Raw genomic sequence first — 19,029 nt, forward strand, 5'->3', positions numbered from 1 at the left:
AAAGCCTTTGGGGCCTCTCCCATCACTTTCCCCAACCCTAGGAAAAATGTTTCATAACACTCTGTGCTTATTACATGTTATCATATATATATATATATATATATATATATATTTTTTTTTTTTTTTTTTTTTTTTTTTTTTTTTTTTGCGGTACGTGGGCCCCTCACTGTTGTGGCCTCTTCCGTTGCGGAGCACAGGCTCCGGATGCGCAGGCCCAGCGGCCATGGCTCACGGGTCCAGCCGCTCCGTGGCATGTGGGATCTTCCCGAACCGGGGCACGAACCCGTGTCCCCTGCATCGGCAGGCGGACTCTCAACCACTGCGCCACCAGGGAAGCCCTACATGTTATTATATTGATTGATTTGTAGTCTGTCTTCTGGGACAGATGTAAAGTCCATGTGGACAGGGACGGGTCCAGCTTGCTTATGGGCATGTCATCAGCATATAACAGGGTTCCTGGTAAAGAGCAGATGTTCCATACATTTGTCAAATGGGAGAAGAGATGAATGGGGTGGCTTTGGCAAGTCAAATGCCTTTCTGAGATTTCATTTTTTCATTTATAAAATGGGGAGAATGGGGAGCCGATGGCAGAGGAGTAGTACGTGGAGCTCACCTCCTCCCAGAAATACATCAAAAATACATCTACATGTGGAACGATTCTCATAGAACATCTACTGAACGCCGGCAGAAGACCTCAGCCTTCTTTTAAGGGCAAGAAAATCTCCACGTACCTGGGTAGGACAAAAGAAAAAAGAAAAAAAAGAGAGAGAGAGAAAGGACTTGGGACAGGACCTGTGCCCCTGGGAGGGAGCTGTGGAAGAAGAAAGGTTCCTACAACCTGGCAAGTCCCCTGACTGGCGGGGAGATTAGCCAGGACAGAGGGGGAGCTTCGAAGCCTCGGAGGAGAGCGCAGCAACCCGTTTGCGGAAGGTAAAATGGAGAGAAACCTGCAGGGATGGTTGGTTACCTCCACCCTGAGCTCCCCAGCCTGGGACACTCGTCCACCGGTGTGGGTGGGGACTGGTGGCTTTAGCTCAGGCTTTGGAGGTTAGACCTGGGGAGAGGACTGGGGTTGGCTGAGCGAAGACAGCCTGAAGGCAGGGTGCCATTGTTGGGGGTTGCGCGAGGGGAGGGGCAGGACTGCCAAAGGAGCATCTTTCTCCCCGCCCCCCCCCCCCCCAAAGCATGCGCTCTCAGGCAACAGGACGCTGCCTACGCGAGCTCCAGGGGTGGGGGCGGGCTGGGCCTCCGCCGCTGAGAGAATCGGGAGCCAATCGCTGCCTCCGTCATCACAGGGCCCGGGAGGGCACGCTGGTCACCACGTTTGCACGCCCTCTATGCAGGCGATAAGGGCCAGCACGTGCTGAGGAAAGAGGTAGAAGGCATCCCAACTAAAAGTGGCCCTCACGCCAGAAAATAGTAAAACCACACCAGCTACGCAGGGATGCTCCCGCATATAAATAACCTTCCAAGACTACGGTAGGTAACTGTTTCTCCTAAACTCACAGAGTAAGAGCAATATAAGCAAATGAAGAAGCAGAGGAACCACTCCCAGTTAAAAGACCAAGAGAATTCCCCTGAAGGAACAAACAATGAAACAGACCTCTTCAGTCTAATAGACACCGAGTTCAAAAAGGAGGTAATGAAAATCCTGAAGCAATTAAGGAAGACTATTGACAGAAATGCAGATTACTGTAAACTGGGGAGGATAATACCAACTTGTTACATTGTCATGTGAGTTTCAGAGGATAAATGAAACCTTCTGAAGGCTAATATGCAACAAACAATAGTTACTGTATTTTTAGACATTTCATACTTTATTAAAAAGATTCTATTGCAGGACAATTTATTAACTCTCAGGGATTGACATGGACCCTCTTGAAATTTTTTTCACTTTGCTTGAAAAAATAAAATCTCTATGCCATGAGTCTCCACCCCTTAAGTGAACATCCTTCTGTAAGGTGCCTAGTACTATCTGCTCCTCTGAGGAGTATTTGGTAAATAATGGGTAATTTCTAAGCACGGGTCAGAATTTTTCTCTTCAGTTAGTATCCTATGTGACAACCTGGCTCTGTTCTGCTTTCAACTCCAGAATTAAACCTTTTTTCTTTTGACAGTGATTCAGAGGTATTTTTTGAACATGGTTCTACAAGAATCGGAGGCTCATATAAAAAGCTGGTTTATCGTGAGTACACAGATGCCTCCTTTACAGACCGAAAGGAGAGAGGCCCTGAAGAAGAACATCTTGGCATCCTGGGTGAGTCTGTGCAGAATACACATGACTAATGTACTCTTCCCCTGAGCTACAATCAACCTCAGGAAGAACAGAAGCTTCAGAACCTGTGGCATGATTTCTACGTATAAACTATGGACATGGAAGAGGAATCATCAATAAAATGCAGCAGCTTTTCCAAATGTAAATTACCCATAGTAAGTCTTCATCATTAAAAGCCAGGCTGACTTCAAATGATTACTTTTTATTTTCTTCAAAGAGGTAAGGGGTTTGTGTGACTTTGTTTAAATAGCCGGTAAAGCTATTAGTTTCCGCTTTTAGCCAAATGTACATTCCCTTAGAAATAAAATTCAGCTACTAATGAGACAGGTTGGGTTTGTTTTTAGAGCCTCCTGCAGGCTGCCCCCAGGCAGAGCCCAGAGACTTGTTTTGCTCAGGCACTTGGGCAGAATAGCAAGTGAGTGGATTCAGACTGTCCTCACTCTTCACCTATTAGCTGTGTTACCTTTGAAAGTACTCAACTTTCTGTGCCTGTTCCCTTTCTGGAAAATGGGAACAATATAATAACAATAGTCCCTACTTCATAAAGCTGTTGTAAGGATTAAATGAGTTAATTCACATAAAGACTCAGAAGAGCACATAAGAAGCTCTCAATAAGTATCATTTTATATATTACATAAAATATTTTTGTACTATATTTCTGTTTTTGTTCTATATTTAGTAATAATATTGATTTTGGTGATGGGAAATCCACAACAGTGGTGTTACTTTTCACAGCCAAGACAATTTAACTTACCCCCCTTTGGGTGGTCAAGGTTTATGGCATTCTCCTGACTCTTTGGACAAATAACACACATCTGGTCCACAGAAAAACAGGGTGAGGAGAGTGTAGATACTCTGAACAGTAATTTATAGACGTATGAAGCTTGCGAACTAACTTGGATAAAAATGGTAACAAATTTCATTACCTGAAGTTAACTTAGAAAGCCCCTCTCATCTTTTTCTGGCCTCCTCATGTCAAATTGATAATGGACTTTTTAAAAACCAAGCTTTCCATTTGCAACAATAAGCATGTTGCTTCCAGTGGTTCTTGCCAGAGGACAAGGCAAAGAAAACAACTGTCTTATGCATTCTGTATGCTATATATCAGGGAGGATAATAATTCTCTCTTTGTCCCTAGGTCCTGTCATTTCGGCAGAGGTGGGAGACACCATCAGAGTCACCTTCCATAACAAAGGAACATATCCCCTCAGTATTGAACCGATTGGGGTGAGAGTCGATAAAAGCAACGAGGGCACGTACTACAATTCAAGCAGAAGTGAGTACAACACTCTGTAACCAAACAATAATGTTTAATAACCTATTGTGCTGGTCATCCCCAGGGAAATTGTCCTGCAAAAACCAAAGGCAGGAACTTCTGAGGAAACTTCTCCTATACCGTTCTCAGTATCATGCCAGGAGGCGAGTAAATCTCTTCCTACCATTTCCAGTATGTTTGTGGAATTCTGTCCTACCTTAATTGGATGATTATTGACAATGCTGCTAGTAACTGATTTGGATTGCCTCAGTTATACATTTCCAGAGTTCTATTTGGGTGATTGTTAAATTTGAAAAATATTCTTGCAATTATAAGATTCGATGTACATTTTAGAATATTTAAAAAATATAAAAAGGTGTAGCCAAAAATATTATCCATAGTTCTATAGACAACCGCTATTATATTTTTGTATGTCCTCCACTCTTTGATCTGTGTAAATAATAATTACATGTGTTTGAGATCATAGAATATAAATATACTTATCACTATAATTTTATACCCAGAGTTCGCTTTCTTAGCACTATAAACATTTTATAAATATAATTTCAGTGATGCAAAACATTCCATTACATGAAAGTATTTAGGTATTTTTGTATGTCAAGGCTGACAAATGAAGACCCTATTCTGGGTCTCAGACTTCTTGTATCCTCACGTGGAGGAAGGGGCTAGGGAACTCTGTGGGATCTCTTTTGTCTGGGCACTAATCCCACTCAGAAGGGCTCCACTCTCATGACCAGATTACCTCCTAAACACCACTTCGAACACCATCATATTGCGCCTTAAGATTCCAATATGTGAATTTTGGGGAAACATAAACATTCAGACTATAGCAGGCACCAATCTCAGACAGAGGTTTAGCAGAGACTTCCTGGAGAAAATTATTCCCATTTGTGACCTGACACTGGTAGGATTCCACTCTAATTCATAAAAGGAGCACAGAAGTGGGTTATCCTAGACTAAACGCAGTCTACTCCATGGCTCAAATGATGACATTAGAAAGCGTACTTTACCTCTCCAGTGTGACCTTTTTTACAGGTGCGCCTCCTTCTTCAGCCTCCCATGTGGTACCCGAAGGAACATTCACCTATGAATGGACTGTCCCCAAAGAAGTAGGACCCACTTACAAAGATCCTGTCTGTCTAGCTAAGATGTATTATTCTGCTGTGGATCCCACCAAAGATATATTTACTGGGCTTATCGGGCCAATGAAAATATGTAGGAACGGAAGTTTACTTGCAAATGGGAGACTGGTAAGTCCAATGAGGGAAAATGAAAATGATTTTCCAATCCCTTTGAATTATCATTATTATAAGGAAAATTCTGGGGTTTGAGGCAGTGAGGGTTCTACGCCTAATGTTTATTATAATTTTTACTTAGGCTTATATCTATATTGTGCAGAGATTCTCTGGCTAACGTGATTGTTCCAAGATGAGTTGGAAACAAGATTTTCCTTGGAATCCAAAGTCTATTATGATACCATTAGACTTCAACACACACATTAAAAAAAATCACCTATTAATGATAATAAGTCACTCAACATTCACTAAGGAAATATTGCTTAAAATATTTTTTATGTGGCAGCCTGGATGGGAGGGGAGTTCAGGGGAGAATGAATACATGTATATGCATGGCTGAGTTCCTTTGCTGTGCACCTGAAACTATCACAACATCGTTAATTGGTTATACTCCAATATAAAATAAAGTTAAAAAAAATGAAATGGGAAAATGACCCTTTGATCTATAAATAGAAATCCCTAATCCCACCATTGTTTTTAGCTCTAAAATAAATATTTTAATATAAATCTTTAAAAGAGAAAGATTCTTTTTAAAATGCATTCAATACAGTTATCACATCTTAAAGCATCATCATAATTCCTTAATATCATCAAATTTCCAATCAATGTTCACATTTTAACTGAACATTTGTCCTTTAATTGTTTCAAGTTTGTTGTGTGGATAGGCACTCAAATAATTACATACAGTACAATCAGTTGATATTTTTCTCAAGATATTTTCTTGCGTTTTTCTGTTGAAAGAGTCTTTTATCCTGTAGAAGTTCTCATGTCTAGATTTTACTGATTGCATTCCTGTGGTGTCATTTAACATGTTTCTTTCTCTTTTACTCTATTTCCTGTAAATCAGTGGCTAGATCTACAAGCTTGATCAGATTCAGGTTAGATTTTTTTTATTTTTTGCAGTACTACTTCATGTGTGGTACTGGGTACCTCGATCAAGGAGTATATAACGTATACTTGTCTCTCAGTCGGGGATGTTGTCAGCTACTGATAAACATTTCCTAGATTCATAAACTAATCCGGTGTTGAACAATAGTAATATTTGGATTCCATCATTCCTTCTGTGTTTATTAGCTACTATATTTGTATAAACAGAAACGTCTCTTAATGGACTATTTGGTTGCCCTGAGGTACATGTTATACAAGAAAGGAATGACAAATGCTTGATTCTTTCCCTTTATTTACAAGTTTTAGAATTACTAGTTCTCTCCTAGCATACTTCAAAGGTTTTTAATAGTTTATTTTATTTTATTTATTTTGCGGTACGCGGGCTTCTCACTGTTGTGGCCTCTCCCGTTGCGGAGCACACGCTCTGGACGCGCAGGCTCAGCGGCCATGGCTCACGGGCGCAGCCGCTCCGCGGCATGTGGGATCTTCCCAGACCAGGGCACGAACCCGTGTCCCCTGCATCGGCAGGCGGACTCTCAACCACTGCGCCACCAGGGAAGCCCTTAGTAGTTTATTTTTAAGTACTATTGTAAACTCATGGATTTAAGCATATTTAGTATGCTTCAATTCATTACTATTATACTTATTGATGCTCAAAATGTCCTATTTTTTGCCACTGGGGGACTTGCTCAGGTTGACTTCATTTTTACATGAACTTAGTAGTCTTTGAAGCTTCTTTGACTTCTAGTATAAAAAGCAATTTCAGGTTCATATTGTACATTTTCTGAGCCAGACCTGAAATCAGTCATTTCTCCCAAAAAGTCCTGGTTCTTTTCAGTAAGAAATTATTTTTAAAACTACAGTCAGGGCATTAGGGGTCCTCAGTGCTATTGTATTAATCATTGTTCCTAAGCCTTTTCAGTGAGCAGAATTGAAAGAAACGTTTTTTAATAAAATTCATCATGGGTTCATACTGATACTTTCTATTCAAATTCAGGTCTATGGATTTTGTTTGTTTGTTTACTTAACCTCATTGATCTTATATCTGTACCTCCCTTCAACTGCACTGAAAAAGCTGAGTTCTCAATAATACCAACATAAATAAGCACTCATTTCAACCCACAATATAGACACAACAGTCTCAGGATTAGAATTATAACACTACAGCCAACAATATAATTACTGAAAACAGTTTTGCAGCCCTTTTTGTCTTTAGAGTGGATCCCACTAAGGATGTTCAGTCAAATTACAGATTTAAAGTCACTTGGAATAGTTCCTCCCTGTGGAGTTTTGCCACCCACAAAATACACAGGTTTATTTATTTATTTTAATGTATTTATTTTTTATTTTTTTAGGGATTTCTTTTTAAACTGTAACATTATTTTATAATTACGTAAAACATTTGCCTGACTCCAACATTGTATCTACAAAAAGCAGATTCAAAGAAATCTAGCGTCTATCCTTTCTTCCCTTTCACCTATCCCCTCACTATAGATAACTTTTTAAAACTTTATTCTTTTATTTATTTTTCACTATTATTTTTATTAACTTTATTTTTTAGAGCACTTTAATGTTTACAGCAAAATGGAGGGTAAAGTTCAGAGATTTCCCGTATACCTCTTATTCCCCCACACACGCCCTCCCCCAATATTAACATCCCCAACAGAGTAGATCCATGTATCCATCATTACAGTATCATACAGAGTATTTTCACTGCCCTAAAAGTCCTCTGTGCGCCATCTATTTATCCCATCCTTCCAACCCCCAACTCCTAGCAAGCCCGGTCTTTTCACTCTCTCCAGAGTTTTGCCTTTTCCAGATTGTCATATAGTTGGAATCATACAATGTATAGCCTTTTCAGATTGGCTTCTTTCACTTAATAATATGCATTTATGTTTCCTCCAAGTCTTTTCATGGCTCAGTACCTTATTTCTTTTCTTTTCTTTTCTTTTCTTTTTTTTTTTTTTGCGGTATGCGGGCCCCTCACTGTTGTGGCCTCTCCCATTGTGGAGCACAGGCTCTGGACGCGCAGGCTCAGCGGCCATGGCTCACGGGCCTAGCCGCTCCGCGGCATGTGGGATCTTCCCAGACCGGGGCACGAACCCGTGTCCCCTGCATCGGCAGGCGGACTCTCAACCACTGTGCCACCAGGGAAGCCCAGCTTATTTCTTTTTAACGATGATCATGAATAATACTCCATTGTCTGGACGTACTACAGTTTATCCATTCACCTACTGAAGAACATCTTGATTACTGCCAAGTTTTGGCAATTATGAATAAAGCTGCTTTATAAATAAACATCCATATGAAGGTTTTTGTGTAGACATAAGTTTTCATTTCCTTTGGGGAAATACCAAGGAACCCAATTGCTGGATTATATGGTAAGAGTATGTTTAGTTTAAAAAAAAAAAAAAAAACCTGCCAAACTCTCTTCCAAAGTGGCTGTACCATTTTGCATTCCCACCAGAAATGAATGTTAGAGTTCCCATTGCTCCACATTCTTGCCAGAATTTGGTGTTGTCATGTTCCAGATTTTGGCCATTCTAATAAGTGTGTAGTGGTATCTCATTGGTGTTTTAATGACATGTGACATAGAGCATCTTTTCAAAAGCTTGTTTGCCATCTGTACATTTGTCTGTTAAGGTCTTCTGCCCATTTGTTAATTGGGTTGTTTTCTTAATGTTGAGTTTTAAGGGTTCTTTTTATGTTTTGATAAAGTCTTTTATCAGGTGTATCCTTTGTGAATATTTTTCTCCCAGTCTGTGGCTTGTCTTCTCATTCTCTTGACAATATTTTCTTCAGAGCATAAAATTTAATAAAATCCAGTTTATCAATTCTTTCTTTCATAGATTGTGCCCTTAGTGTTTTGTCTAAAAAGCTATTGCCATATCCAAAGTCATCTAGACTTTCTCCTATGTTATCTTCCAGGAGTTTTACAGTTTTGCACTTTACAGTTAGGTTTATGAGCCGTTTTGAGTTAATTTTTGTGAAGAGTGTAAGGTCTGTGTCTAGATTCATTTTTTTGCATGTGGATATCCATCTGTTATAGTACCATTTATTGAAAAGACTATGTTAGCTCCTTTGTCAGAGATCAGTTAACTAAATTTATGTGGCTGTTTCTTAGTTCTCTATTCTTTTGATCTATTGATCTATTCTTTTACCAATACCACACTGTCTTGATTACTGGAGTGTTATAGTAAGGTTTGAAGTTGGGGAGTGTCAGTCCTCCAACTTCATTTTTCTTCAATATTATGTTGGCTATTTTGGGCCTTTTGCCTCTCCAGGTAAACTTTAGAATCAGTCTGTAGACATCCACAAATAATTTGCTAGGATTTTGATTCAGATTGCATTGAATCTATAGATCAAGTTGGGAAGAACTGAAACTTGGCAGTATTGAGTCTTCCTATCCATGAACATTTATTTAGTTCTTTAATTTCATTCAGCAGAGTTTTAGTTTTCCTCATATAAGATCTTGTACATATTCTTTTAGATTTATAACTAAGTATTTCATTAGGAGGATGCTAATGTAAATGGTATTGTTTTTAATTTCAAATTCCACTTTTCATTGCTAGTATATATGAGATTGATTGACTTTTGTATATTAACCTTGCATCCTGTAACCTTACAATAATTGCTTATTAGTTACAGGAGTTACCTTGTCAGTCCTTTTGGATTTTCTACATAGATGATCATGTGATCTGTGAACAAAGACAGTTACTTTCTTTCTTCCCAATCTGCATACGTTTTATTTCCTTTTCTTGTCATATTGCACTAGCTAAAACTTCCAGTATGATATAGAAAAGGAGTGATGAGAGGGGACATCCTTGTTTTGTACCTGATTTTAGTGGGAAAGCTTCTAGTTTCTCACCATTAAGTATTATCTTAGCAGTAGCTTTTTGGTAGATATTCTTTATCAAGTTGAGGAGTTCCCCCATTCTTATTTTACTAAGAGGTTTGTTTGTTTGTTTGTTTTAATCATGAATGGTGTTGGATTTTGTCAAATGCTTTTTCTGTATCTATTGATATGACCACATGACTTTCCTTCTTTAGCCTATTGATGTGATGGATCACATTTACTGATTTTTGAATGTTAAGCCAAGCTTGAGTACCTGTGATAAATCCCACTTGGTCATGGTATAGTTCTTTTTATACATTTTCAGATTCTATTTGCTAATTTTTTAAGGTATTTTACATCTATATTTATTAGAGTTATTCATCTCTAGTTTTTTTGTAATGTCTTTGTCTGGTCTTGGTATTAGAGTAATGTTGGCCTGCTAGAATGAGATAAGAAGTATTCTCTCTGTTTTTGTCCTCTGATGGATTTAAAGAGAGTTAGTATAATTTCTTCCTTAAATGTGTGGTAGAATTCACCAATGAACACTTCTGGGCTGTTCTGGAAGGTTACTAGCTATTGGTTCAATTTCTTTAGTAGATACAGGCCTATTCAGAGTGTCTGTTTCTTCTTGTGTGTTTTAGCAAATTGTGTCTTTCAAGGAATTGATCCATTTCATGTAGGTTGTCAAATTTATGGGCATAGATTTGTTCATAGTATTCCTTTATTATTCTTTTAATGTCGATAGGATCTGTAGTGATATCCCATATTTCATTTCTGATATTAGTAATTCGTGTTCTCTTTCATTTTTCTTAGTTAGCCTGACTAAAGACTGATTGATTTTATTGATCTTTTCAAATAATCAGCTTTTAGTTTCACTGATTTTTTTCTATTGATTTACTGTTTTCAGTGTCATTGATTTCTTCTCTAACTCTTATTCTTTTATTTAAAGAATAAAAGAATTCTTTTATTTTATTTAAAAAACAAACGTGTGTGTGTATGTATTCATATTCTAACTTTCTTTTTTCACTTAACAATATAATCTGTAAGTCTTTATACTGTAATATATGGAAATATTCCTCATTCTTTTTTTTTTTTTAACATCTTTATTGGAGTATAATTGCTTTACAATGGTATGTTAGTTTCAGCTTCACAACAAAATGAATCAGTTATATATATACATATATTCCCATACCTCTTCCCGCTTGCATCTCCCTCCCTCCCACCCTCCCTATCCCACCCCTCCAGGCGGTCACAAAGCACCGAGCTGATCTCCCTGTGCTATGCGGCTGCTTCCCACTAGCTATCTACCTTACGTTTGGTAGTGTATATATGTCCATGCCTCTTTATCGCTTTGTCACCGTTTACCCTTCCCCCTCCCCATAGCCTCAAGTCCATTCTCTACTAAGTCTGTGTCTTTATTCCTGTTTCACCCCTAGGTTTTTCATGACATTTTTTTTTTTTTAAATTCCATATATATGTGTTAGCATACGGTATTTGTCTCTCTCTTTCTGACTTACTTCACTCTGTATGACAGACTCTAGGTCTATCCACCTCATTACAAATAGCTCAATTTCGTCTCTTTTTATGGCTGAGTAATATTCCATTGTATATATGTGCCACATCTTCTTTATCCATTCATCCGATGATGGACACTTAGGTTGTTTCCATCTCTGGGCTATTGTAAATAGAGCTGCAATGAACATTTTGGTACATGACTCTTTTTGAATTATGGTTTTCTCAGGGTATATGCCCAGTAGTGGGATTGCTGGGTCATATGGTAGTTCTATTTGTAGCTTTTTAAGGAACCTCCATACTGTTCTCCACAGTGGCTGTATCAATTTACATTCCCACCAACAGTGTAAGAGGGTTCCCTTTTCTCCACACCCTCTCCAGCATTTATTGTTTCTAGATTTTTTGATGATGGCCATTCTGACTGGTGTGAGATGATATCTCATTGTAGTTTTGATTTGCATTTCTCTCATGATTAGTGATGTTGAGCATTCTTTCATGTGTTTGTTGGCACTCTGTATATCTTCTTTGGAGAAATGTCTATTTAGGTCTTCTGCCCATTTTTGGATTGGGTTGTTTGTTTTTTTGTTATTAAGCTGCATGAGCTGCTTATAAATTTTGGAGATTAATCCTTTGTCAGTTGCTTCATTTGCAAATATTTTCTCCCATTCTGAGGGTTGTCTTTTGGTCTTCTTTATGGTTTCCTTTGCTGCGCAAAAGCTTTTAAGTTTCATTAGGTCCCATTTGTTTACTTTTGTTTTTATTTCCATTTCTCTAGGAGGTGGGTCAAAAAGGACCTTGCTGTGATTTATGTCATAGAGTGTTCTGCCTATGTTTTCCTCTAAGAGTTTGATAGTTTCTGGCCTTACATTTAGGTCTTTAATCCATTTTGAGCTTATTTTTGTGTATGGTGTTAGGGAGTGATCTAATTTCATACTTTGACATGTACCTGTCCAGTTTTCCCAGCACCACTTATTGAAGAGGCTGTCCTTTCTCCACTGTACATTTCTGCCTCCTTTGTCAAAGATAAGGTGACCATATGTGCGTGGGTTTATCTCTGGGCTTTCTATCCTGTTCCATTGATCTATCTTTCTGTTTTTGTGCCAGTACCATACCGTCTTGATAACTGTAGCTTTGTAGTATAGTCTGAAGTCTGGGAGCCTGATTCCTCCAGTTCCTTCTTTCGTTCTCAAGATTGCTTTGGCTATTCGGGGTCTTTTGTGTTTCCATACAAATTGCAAAAGTTTTTGTTCTAGTTCTGTGAAAAATGCCAGTGGTAGTTTGATAGGGATTGCATTGAATCTATAGATTGCTTTGGGTAGTAGAGTCATTTTCACAATGTTGATTCTTCCAATCCAAGAACATGGTATATCTCTCCATCTATTTGTATCATCTTTAATTTCTTTCATCGGTGTCTTATAATTTTCTGCATACAGATCTTTTGTCTCCTTAGGTAGGTTTATTCCTAGATATTTTATTCTTTTTGTTGCAATGGTAAATGGGAGTGTTTTCTTGATTTCACTTTCAGAATTTTCATCATTAGTATATAGGAATGCCAGAGATTTCTGTGCATTAATTTTGTATCCTGCCACTTTACCAAATTCATTGATTAGCTCTAGTAGTTTTCTGGTAGCATCTTTAGGGTTCTCTATGTATAGGATCATGTCATCTGCAAACAGTGACAGCTTTACTTCTTCTTTTCCGATTTGGATTCCTTTTATTTCCTTTTCTTCTCTGATTGCTGTGGCTAAAACTTCCAAAACTATGTTGAATAAGAGTGGTGAGAGTGGGCAACCTTGTCTTGTTCCTGATCTTAGTGGAAATGCTTTCAGTTTTTCACCATTGAGGATGATGTTTGCTGTGGGCTTGTCATATATGGCCTTTATTATGTTGAGGAAAGTTCCCTCTATGCCTACTTTCTGCAGGGTTTTTATCATAAATGGGTGTTGAATTTTGTCAAAAGCTTTCTCTGCATCTATTGAGATGATCATATGGTTTTTCTCCTTCAGTTTGTTAATATGGTTTATCACATTGATAGATTTGAGTATATTGAAGAATCCTTGCATTCCTGGAATAAACCCCACTTGATCATGGTGTATGATCCTTTTAATGTGCTGTTGGATTCTGTTTGCTAGTATTTTGTTGAGGATTTTTGCATCTATGTTCATCAGTGATATTGGCCTGTAGTTTTCTTTCTTTGTGACATCCTTGTCTGGTTTTGGTATCAAGGTGATGGTGGCCTCGTAGAAGGAGTTTGGGAGTGTTCCTCCCTCTGCTATATTTTGGAAGAGTTTGAGAAGGATAGGTGTTAGCTCTTCTCTAAATGTTTGATAGAATTTGCCTGTGAAGCCATCTGGTCCTGGGCTTTTCTTTGTTGGAAGATTTTTAATCACAGTTTCAATTTCAGTGCTTGTGATTGGTCTGTTCATATTTTCTATTTCTTCCTGATTCAGTCTTGGCAGGTTGTGCATTTCTAAGAATTTGTCCATTTCTTCCAGATTGTCCATTTTATTGGCATAGAGTTGCTTGTAGTAATCTCTCATGATCTCTTTTATTTCTGCAGTGTCAGTTGTTACCTCTCCTTTTTCATTTCTAATTCTACTGATTTGAGTCTTCTCCCTTTTTTTCTTGATGAGTCTAGCTAGTGGTTTATCTATTTTGTTTATCTTCTCAAAGAACCAGCTTTTAGTTTTATTGATCTTTGCTATTGTTTCCTTCATTTCTTTTTCATTTATTTCTGATCTGATTTTTATGATTTCTTTCCTTCTGCTAGCTTTGGGGTTTTTTTGTTCTTCTTTCTCTAATTGCTTGAGGTGCAAGGTTAGGTTGTTTATTCGAGATGTTTCCTGCTTCTTAAGGTGGGCTTGTATTGCTATAAACTTCCCCCTTAGAACTGCTTTTGCTGCATCCCACAGGTTTTGGGTCGTTGTGTCTCCATTGTCATTTGTTTCTAGGTATTTTTTGATTTCCTCTTTGATTTCTTCAGCGATCACTTCATTATTAAGTAGTGTATTGTTTAGCCTCCATGTGTTTGTATTTTTTACAGATCTTTTCCTGTAATTGATATCTAGTCTCATGGCGTTGTGGTCAGAAAAGATACTTGATACAATTTCAATTTTCTTAAATTTACCAAGGCTTGATTTGTGACCCAAGATATGATCTATCCTGGAGAATGTTCCATGAGCACTTGAGAAAAATGTGTATTCTGTTGTTTTTGGATGGAATGTCCTATAAATATCAATTAACTCCATCTCGTTTAATGTATCATTTAAAGCTTGTGTTTCCTTATTTATTTTCATTTTGGATGATCTGTCCATTGGTGAAAGTGGGGTGTTAAAGTCCCCTACTATGAATGTGTTACTGTCGATTTCCCCTTTTATGGTTGTCAGTATTTGCCTTATGTATTGAGGTGCACCTATGTTGGGTGCATAAATATTTACAATTGTTATATCTTCCGCTTGGATCGATCCCTTGATCATTATGTAGTGTCCTTCTTTGTCTCTTCTAATAGTCTTTGTTTTAAAGTCTATTTTGTCTGATATGAGAATTGCTACTCCAGCTTTCTTTTGGTTTCCATTTGCATGAAATACCTTTTTCCATCCCCTTACTTTCAGTCTGTATGTGTCTCTAGGTCTGAAGTGGGTCTCTTGTAGACAGCAAATATATGGGTCTTGTTTTTGTATCCATTCAGCCAATCTGTGTCTTTTGGTGGGAGCATTTAGTCCATTTACATTTAAGGTAATTATCGATATGTGTGTTCCTACTCCCATTTTCTTAATTGTTTTGGGTTTGTTATTGTAGGTCCTTTCCTTCTTTTGTGTTTCTTGCCTAGAGAAGTTCCTTTAGCAGTTCTTGTAGAGCTGGTTTGGTGGTGCTGAACTCTCTCAGCTTTTGCTTGTCTGTAAAGGTTTTAATTTCTCCATCAAATCTGAATGAGATCCTTGCTGGGTAGAGTAATCTTGGTTGCAGGTTTTTCTCCTTCAACACTTTCAGTATGTCCTGCCACTCCCTTCTGGCTTGCAGAGTTTCTGCTGAAAGATCAGCTGTTAACCTTATGGGGATTCCCTTGTGTGTTATTTGTTGTTTTTCCCTTGCTGCTTTTAATATGTTTTCTTTGTATTTAATTTTTGACAGTTTGATTAATATGTGTCTTGGCGTATTTCTCCTTGGATTTATCCTGTATGGGACTCTCTGTGCTTCCTGGACTTGATTAACTATTTCCTTTCCCATATTAGGGAAGTTTTCAACTATAATCTCTTCAAATATTTTCTCAGTCCCTTTCTTTTTCTCTTCTTCTTCTGGAACCCCTATAATTCGAATGTTGGTGCGTTTAATGTTGTCCCAGAGGTCTCTGAGACTGTCCTCAGTTCTTTTCATTCTTTTTTCTTTATTCTGCTCTGCAGTAGTTAATTCCACTATTTTATCTTCCAGGTCACTTATCCGTTCTTCTGCCTCAGTTATTCTGCTATTGATCCCATCTAGAGTACTTTTAATTTCATTTATTGTGTTGTTCATCGTTGCTTGTTTCATCTTTAGTTCTTCTAGGTCCTTGTTAACTGATTCTTGCAATTTGTCCATTCTATTGTCCATTCTATCTCCAAGATTTCGGATCAACCTTACTATCATTATTCTGAATTCTTTTTCAGGTAGACTGCCTATTTCCTCTTCATTTGTTAGGTCTGGTGGGTTTTTATCTTGCTCCTTCATCTGCTGTGTGTTTTTCTGTCTTTTCATTTTGCTTATCTTACTGTGTTTGGGGTCTCCTTTTTTGCAGGCTGAAGGTTCGTAGTTCCTGTTGTTTTTTGTGTCTGTCCCCAGTGGCTAAGGTTGGTTCAGTGGGTTGTGTCGGCTTCCTGGTGGAGGGTACTAGTGCCTGTGTTCTGGTGGATGAGGCTGGATCTTGTCTTTCTGGTGGGCAGGTCTACGTCTGGTGGTGTGTTTTGGGGTGTCTGTAGACTTATGATGATTTTGGGCAGCCTCTCTGCTAATGGGTGGGGTTGTGTTCCTGTCTTGCTAGTTGTTTGGCATAGGATGTCCAGCACTGTAGCTTGCTGGTCGTTGAGTGAAGCTGGGTGCTGGTGTTGAGATGGAGATCTCTCGGAGATTTTTGCTGTTTGATATTATGTGCAGCTGGGAGGCCTCTTGTGGACCAGTGTCCTGAAGTTGGCTCTCCCACCTCAGAGGCACAGCACTGACTCCTGGCTGCAGCACCAAGAGCCTTTCATCCACAGGGCTCCTTAATTTGGGATGATTCGTTGTCTATTCAGGTATTCCACAGATGCAGGGTATATCAAGTTGATTGTGGAGCTTTAATCCGCTGCTTCTGAGGCTGCTGGGAGAGATTTCCCTTTCTCTTCTTTGTTCTCACAGTTCCCAGGGGCTCAGCTTTGGATTTGGCCCCGCCTGTGCGTGTAGGTCGCCGGAGGGCGTCTGTTCTTTGCTCAGACAGGACGGGGTTAAAGGAGCCGCTGATTCGGAGGCTCTGGCTCACCCAGGCCGCGGGGTAGGGAGGGTCACGGAGTGCGGGGCGGGCCTGCAGCGGCAGAGGCCGGCGTGACGCTGCAGCCTGAGGCGCGCCGTGCGCTCTCCCGGGGGAGCCGTCCCTGGATCCCGGGACCCTGGCAGTGGCGGGCTGCACAGGCTCCCCGGAGGGGCGTGTGGCTAGTGACCTGTGCTCGCACACAGGCCTCCTGGCGGCGGCAGCAGCGGCCTCAGCGTCCCATGTCCGTCTCTGGGCTCCGCCCTCCCAGCCGCGGCTCGCGCCCCGTCCCCGGAGCCCTCCCAAGCAGCGCTCTTAATCCCCCTCCTCGCGCACCAGGAAACAAAGAGGGACGTAAAAGTCTCTTGCCTCTTCGGCAGGTCCAGACCCCTCCCCGGACTCTCTCCCGGCCAGCCGCGGCGCACCAACGCCCTGCAGGCTGTGTTCACGCCGCCAACCTCAGTCCTCTCCCGGCGCTCCGACAAAAGCCGGAGCCTCAGCTCCCAGTCCCGCCCGCCCCGGCGGGCGAGCAGACAAGCCTCTCGGCTGGTGAGTGCCGGTCGGCCCGATCCTCTGCGCTGGAATCTGTCCGCTTTGCCCTCCGCACCCCTGTTGCTGTGCTCTCCTCCGCGGCTCCCAAGCTCCCCCACTCTGCCTCCCGAAGTCTCCACCCGCGAAGGGGCTTCCTAGTGTGTGGACACTTTTCCTCCTTCACAGCTCTCTCCCGCTGGTGCAGGACCCGTCCCTATCCTTTTGTCTCTGTTTAGTTTTTTCTTTTGCCCTAACCAGGTACGTGGGGGGTTCCTTGCCTTTTGGGAGGTCTGAGGTCTTCTGCCAGCGTTCAGTAGATGCTCCGTAGGAGTTGTTCCACGCGTAGATGTATTTCTGGTGTATCTGTCCCTCATACTTTTTTACAGTGGATATTACTCCCTGGTGTAGACATGCCTCAGTTTATACAATCGGTCCACTATTTGGCAGGTGTTTCCGCTCTTTCCAGTCTTTGCTCTTACAAATACATTTGTTACAGGTAGCCTTGTTCATATGTCTCTTTGTATTTTGACAACATGTCTTTGGGATAAATCTGGTTCTGGTGGGGCAAAGGATAAACACATGTACTCTTTTGCTAGATATTGCCAAATTCCCTTCCATAGGAATTGTACCATTTTATACTCCCACCAAGTATGAGATTGGATTATCTGTTTTCCACAGTTCATAAGTGTATTGCCAAATTTGGGGATTTTTACCAGTCTGAAAAGACATAAACAGTACCTCTGTAATTTTAATTTGTGTTTCTCTTATTATTAGTTGTTGAACATTTTTTCAAATCATTAAGAACTATATTCACTTCTTTTCCATGAATTGTTCATAACCTTATCCCATTTTTCTATAAGGTTATTTTTCTTCACTGATTTAGAAGCTTTCTATATATTAGTTATAGAAAGTCTTTGTTTGAGATATTAGCTGTAAATATTTTTTATCTTAGTTTATCATTTGCCTTTATACTTTGCTTATGGATGTTGTTGTTTACCATGTGAAATTTTTATTTCTATCATCTTTTCCTTTATTGTTAATGGATTCCAAGTCATAGTTAAGAAAGTTTTCACAACTCTCAGGTTATAAAGGAATTCACCCATTCTGCCTTCAAGTACTTGTAAGGTTTCATTTTTCACTTTTAAGTCTCTGTTCCACTTAGAATTTATGCTGGTGTACAGTTAAGGAATAGATCAAATTTATCTTTTTCTAAATGGCTATCCAGTTATCTCAACACCATTTATTAAAAAGTCACACTTTAGGGGACTTCTCTGGTGGTCTAGTGGCTAAGACCCCACACTCCCAGTGCAGGGGCCTGGGCTCGATCCCTGGTCAGGGAACTAGATCCCACATATATGCCACAACTAAAGATCCCACACACTGCAACTAAGAGCCCGCTGGTCACAACAAAGGTCCTGCACGTGGCAATGAAGGTCCTGCTTGCCACAACTAAGACTTGATGCAGCCTAAATAAATAAATTTTTTTAAAAAAAGTCACACTTTAGCCCATTGATTTAAATGCTCCCCTTTATCAGATATTAAATTTTCATACACAATTGAGTCCATTTCTTGATTTTCTATTCTATTCCATTGTTCTCTATCTATTCATGCACCAATACCATACTATTATAATTACAGAGCCTCTATAATGTGTTTAAATGACTTGTAGCCATACCTCAAGGCACTTTTTTCATCATTTTAATGGCCATTTTTGCTTATTTATTCTTTCTAATGAACCTTGTAAAAACTTACTTGGCTCCAGAAAAAAAAAATCCTGAGAGTGTTTTATTGGGATTGTCTCAAATATACAAATTAAATTAGGAAAAACAGCCATTATTATAAAGTTGAGTAACCCTGCACAAGAACATATGTCTTTCCACTTGTTCAAGTCTACTTTTGTGTTTTTCAGGAGTATTTTATAGTTCCCCTTATATAGGTTTT

The 19,029-nt window shown here is 39.5% G+C and overlaps 2 protein-coding genes across 4 annotated transcripts in view; one reads left to right on the forward strand and one right to left on the reverse strand.

The window, feature by feature from the left end:
• CP (ceruloplasmin) overlaps positions 1-19,029 on the forward strand; it is a 74,549-nt gene that overhangs the window by 16,581 nt on the left and 38,939 nt on the right. For all 3 annotated transcript variants that reach the window (XM_067737530.1, XM_067737533.1, XM_067737531.1), the window contains exons 7-9: positions 2,118-2,257; positions 3,414-3,551; positions 4,587-4,801. In XM_067737530.1, the coding sequence (XP_067593631.1) occupies positions 2,118-2,257; positions 3,414-3,551; positions 4,587-4,801 (493 nt within the window). The remainder of the gene's footprint in view (positions 1-2,117; positions 2,258-3,413; positions 3,552-4,586; positions 4,802-19,029) is intronic.
• Positions 1-19,029, reverse strand: part of HPS3 (HPS3 biogenesis of lysosomal organelles complex 2 subunit 1) — a 94,238-nt gene that overhangs the window by 2,249 nt on the left and 72,960 nt on the right. The window lies entirely within an intron of this gene.

This window comes from Pseudorca crassidens, chromosome 5 (assembly GCF_039906515.1).
Source record: "Pseudorca crassidens isolate mPseCra1 chromosome 5, mPseCra1.hap1, whole genome shotgun sequence".
NCBI lineage: Eukaryota > Metazoa > Chordata > Mammalia > Artiodactyla > Delphinidae > Pseudorca > Pseudorca crassidens.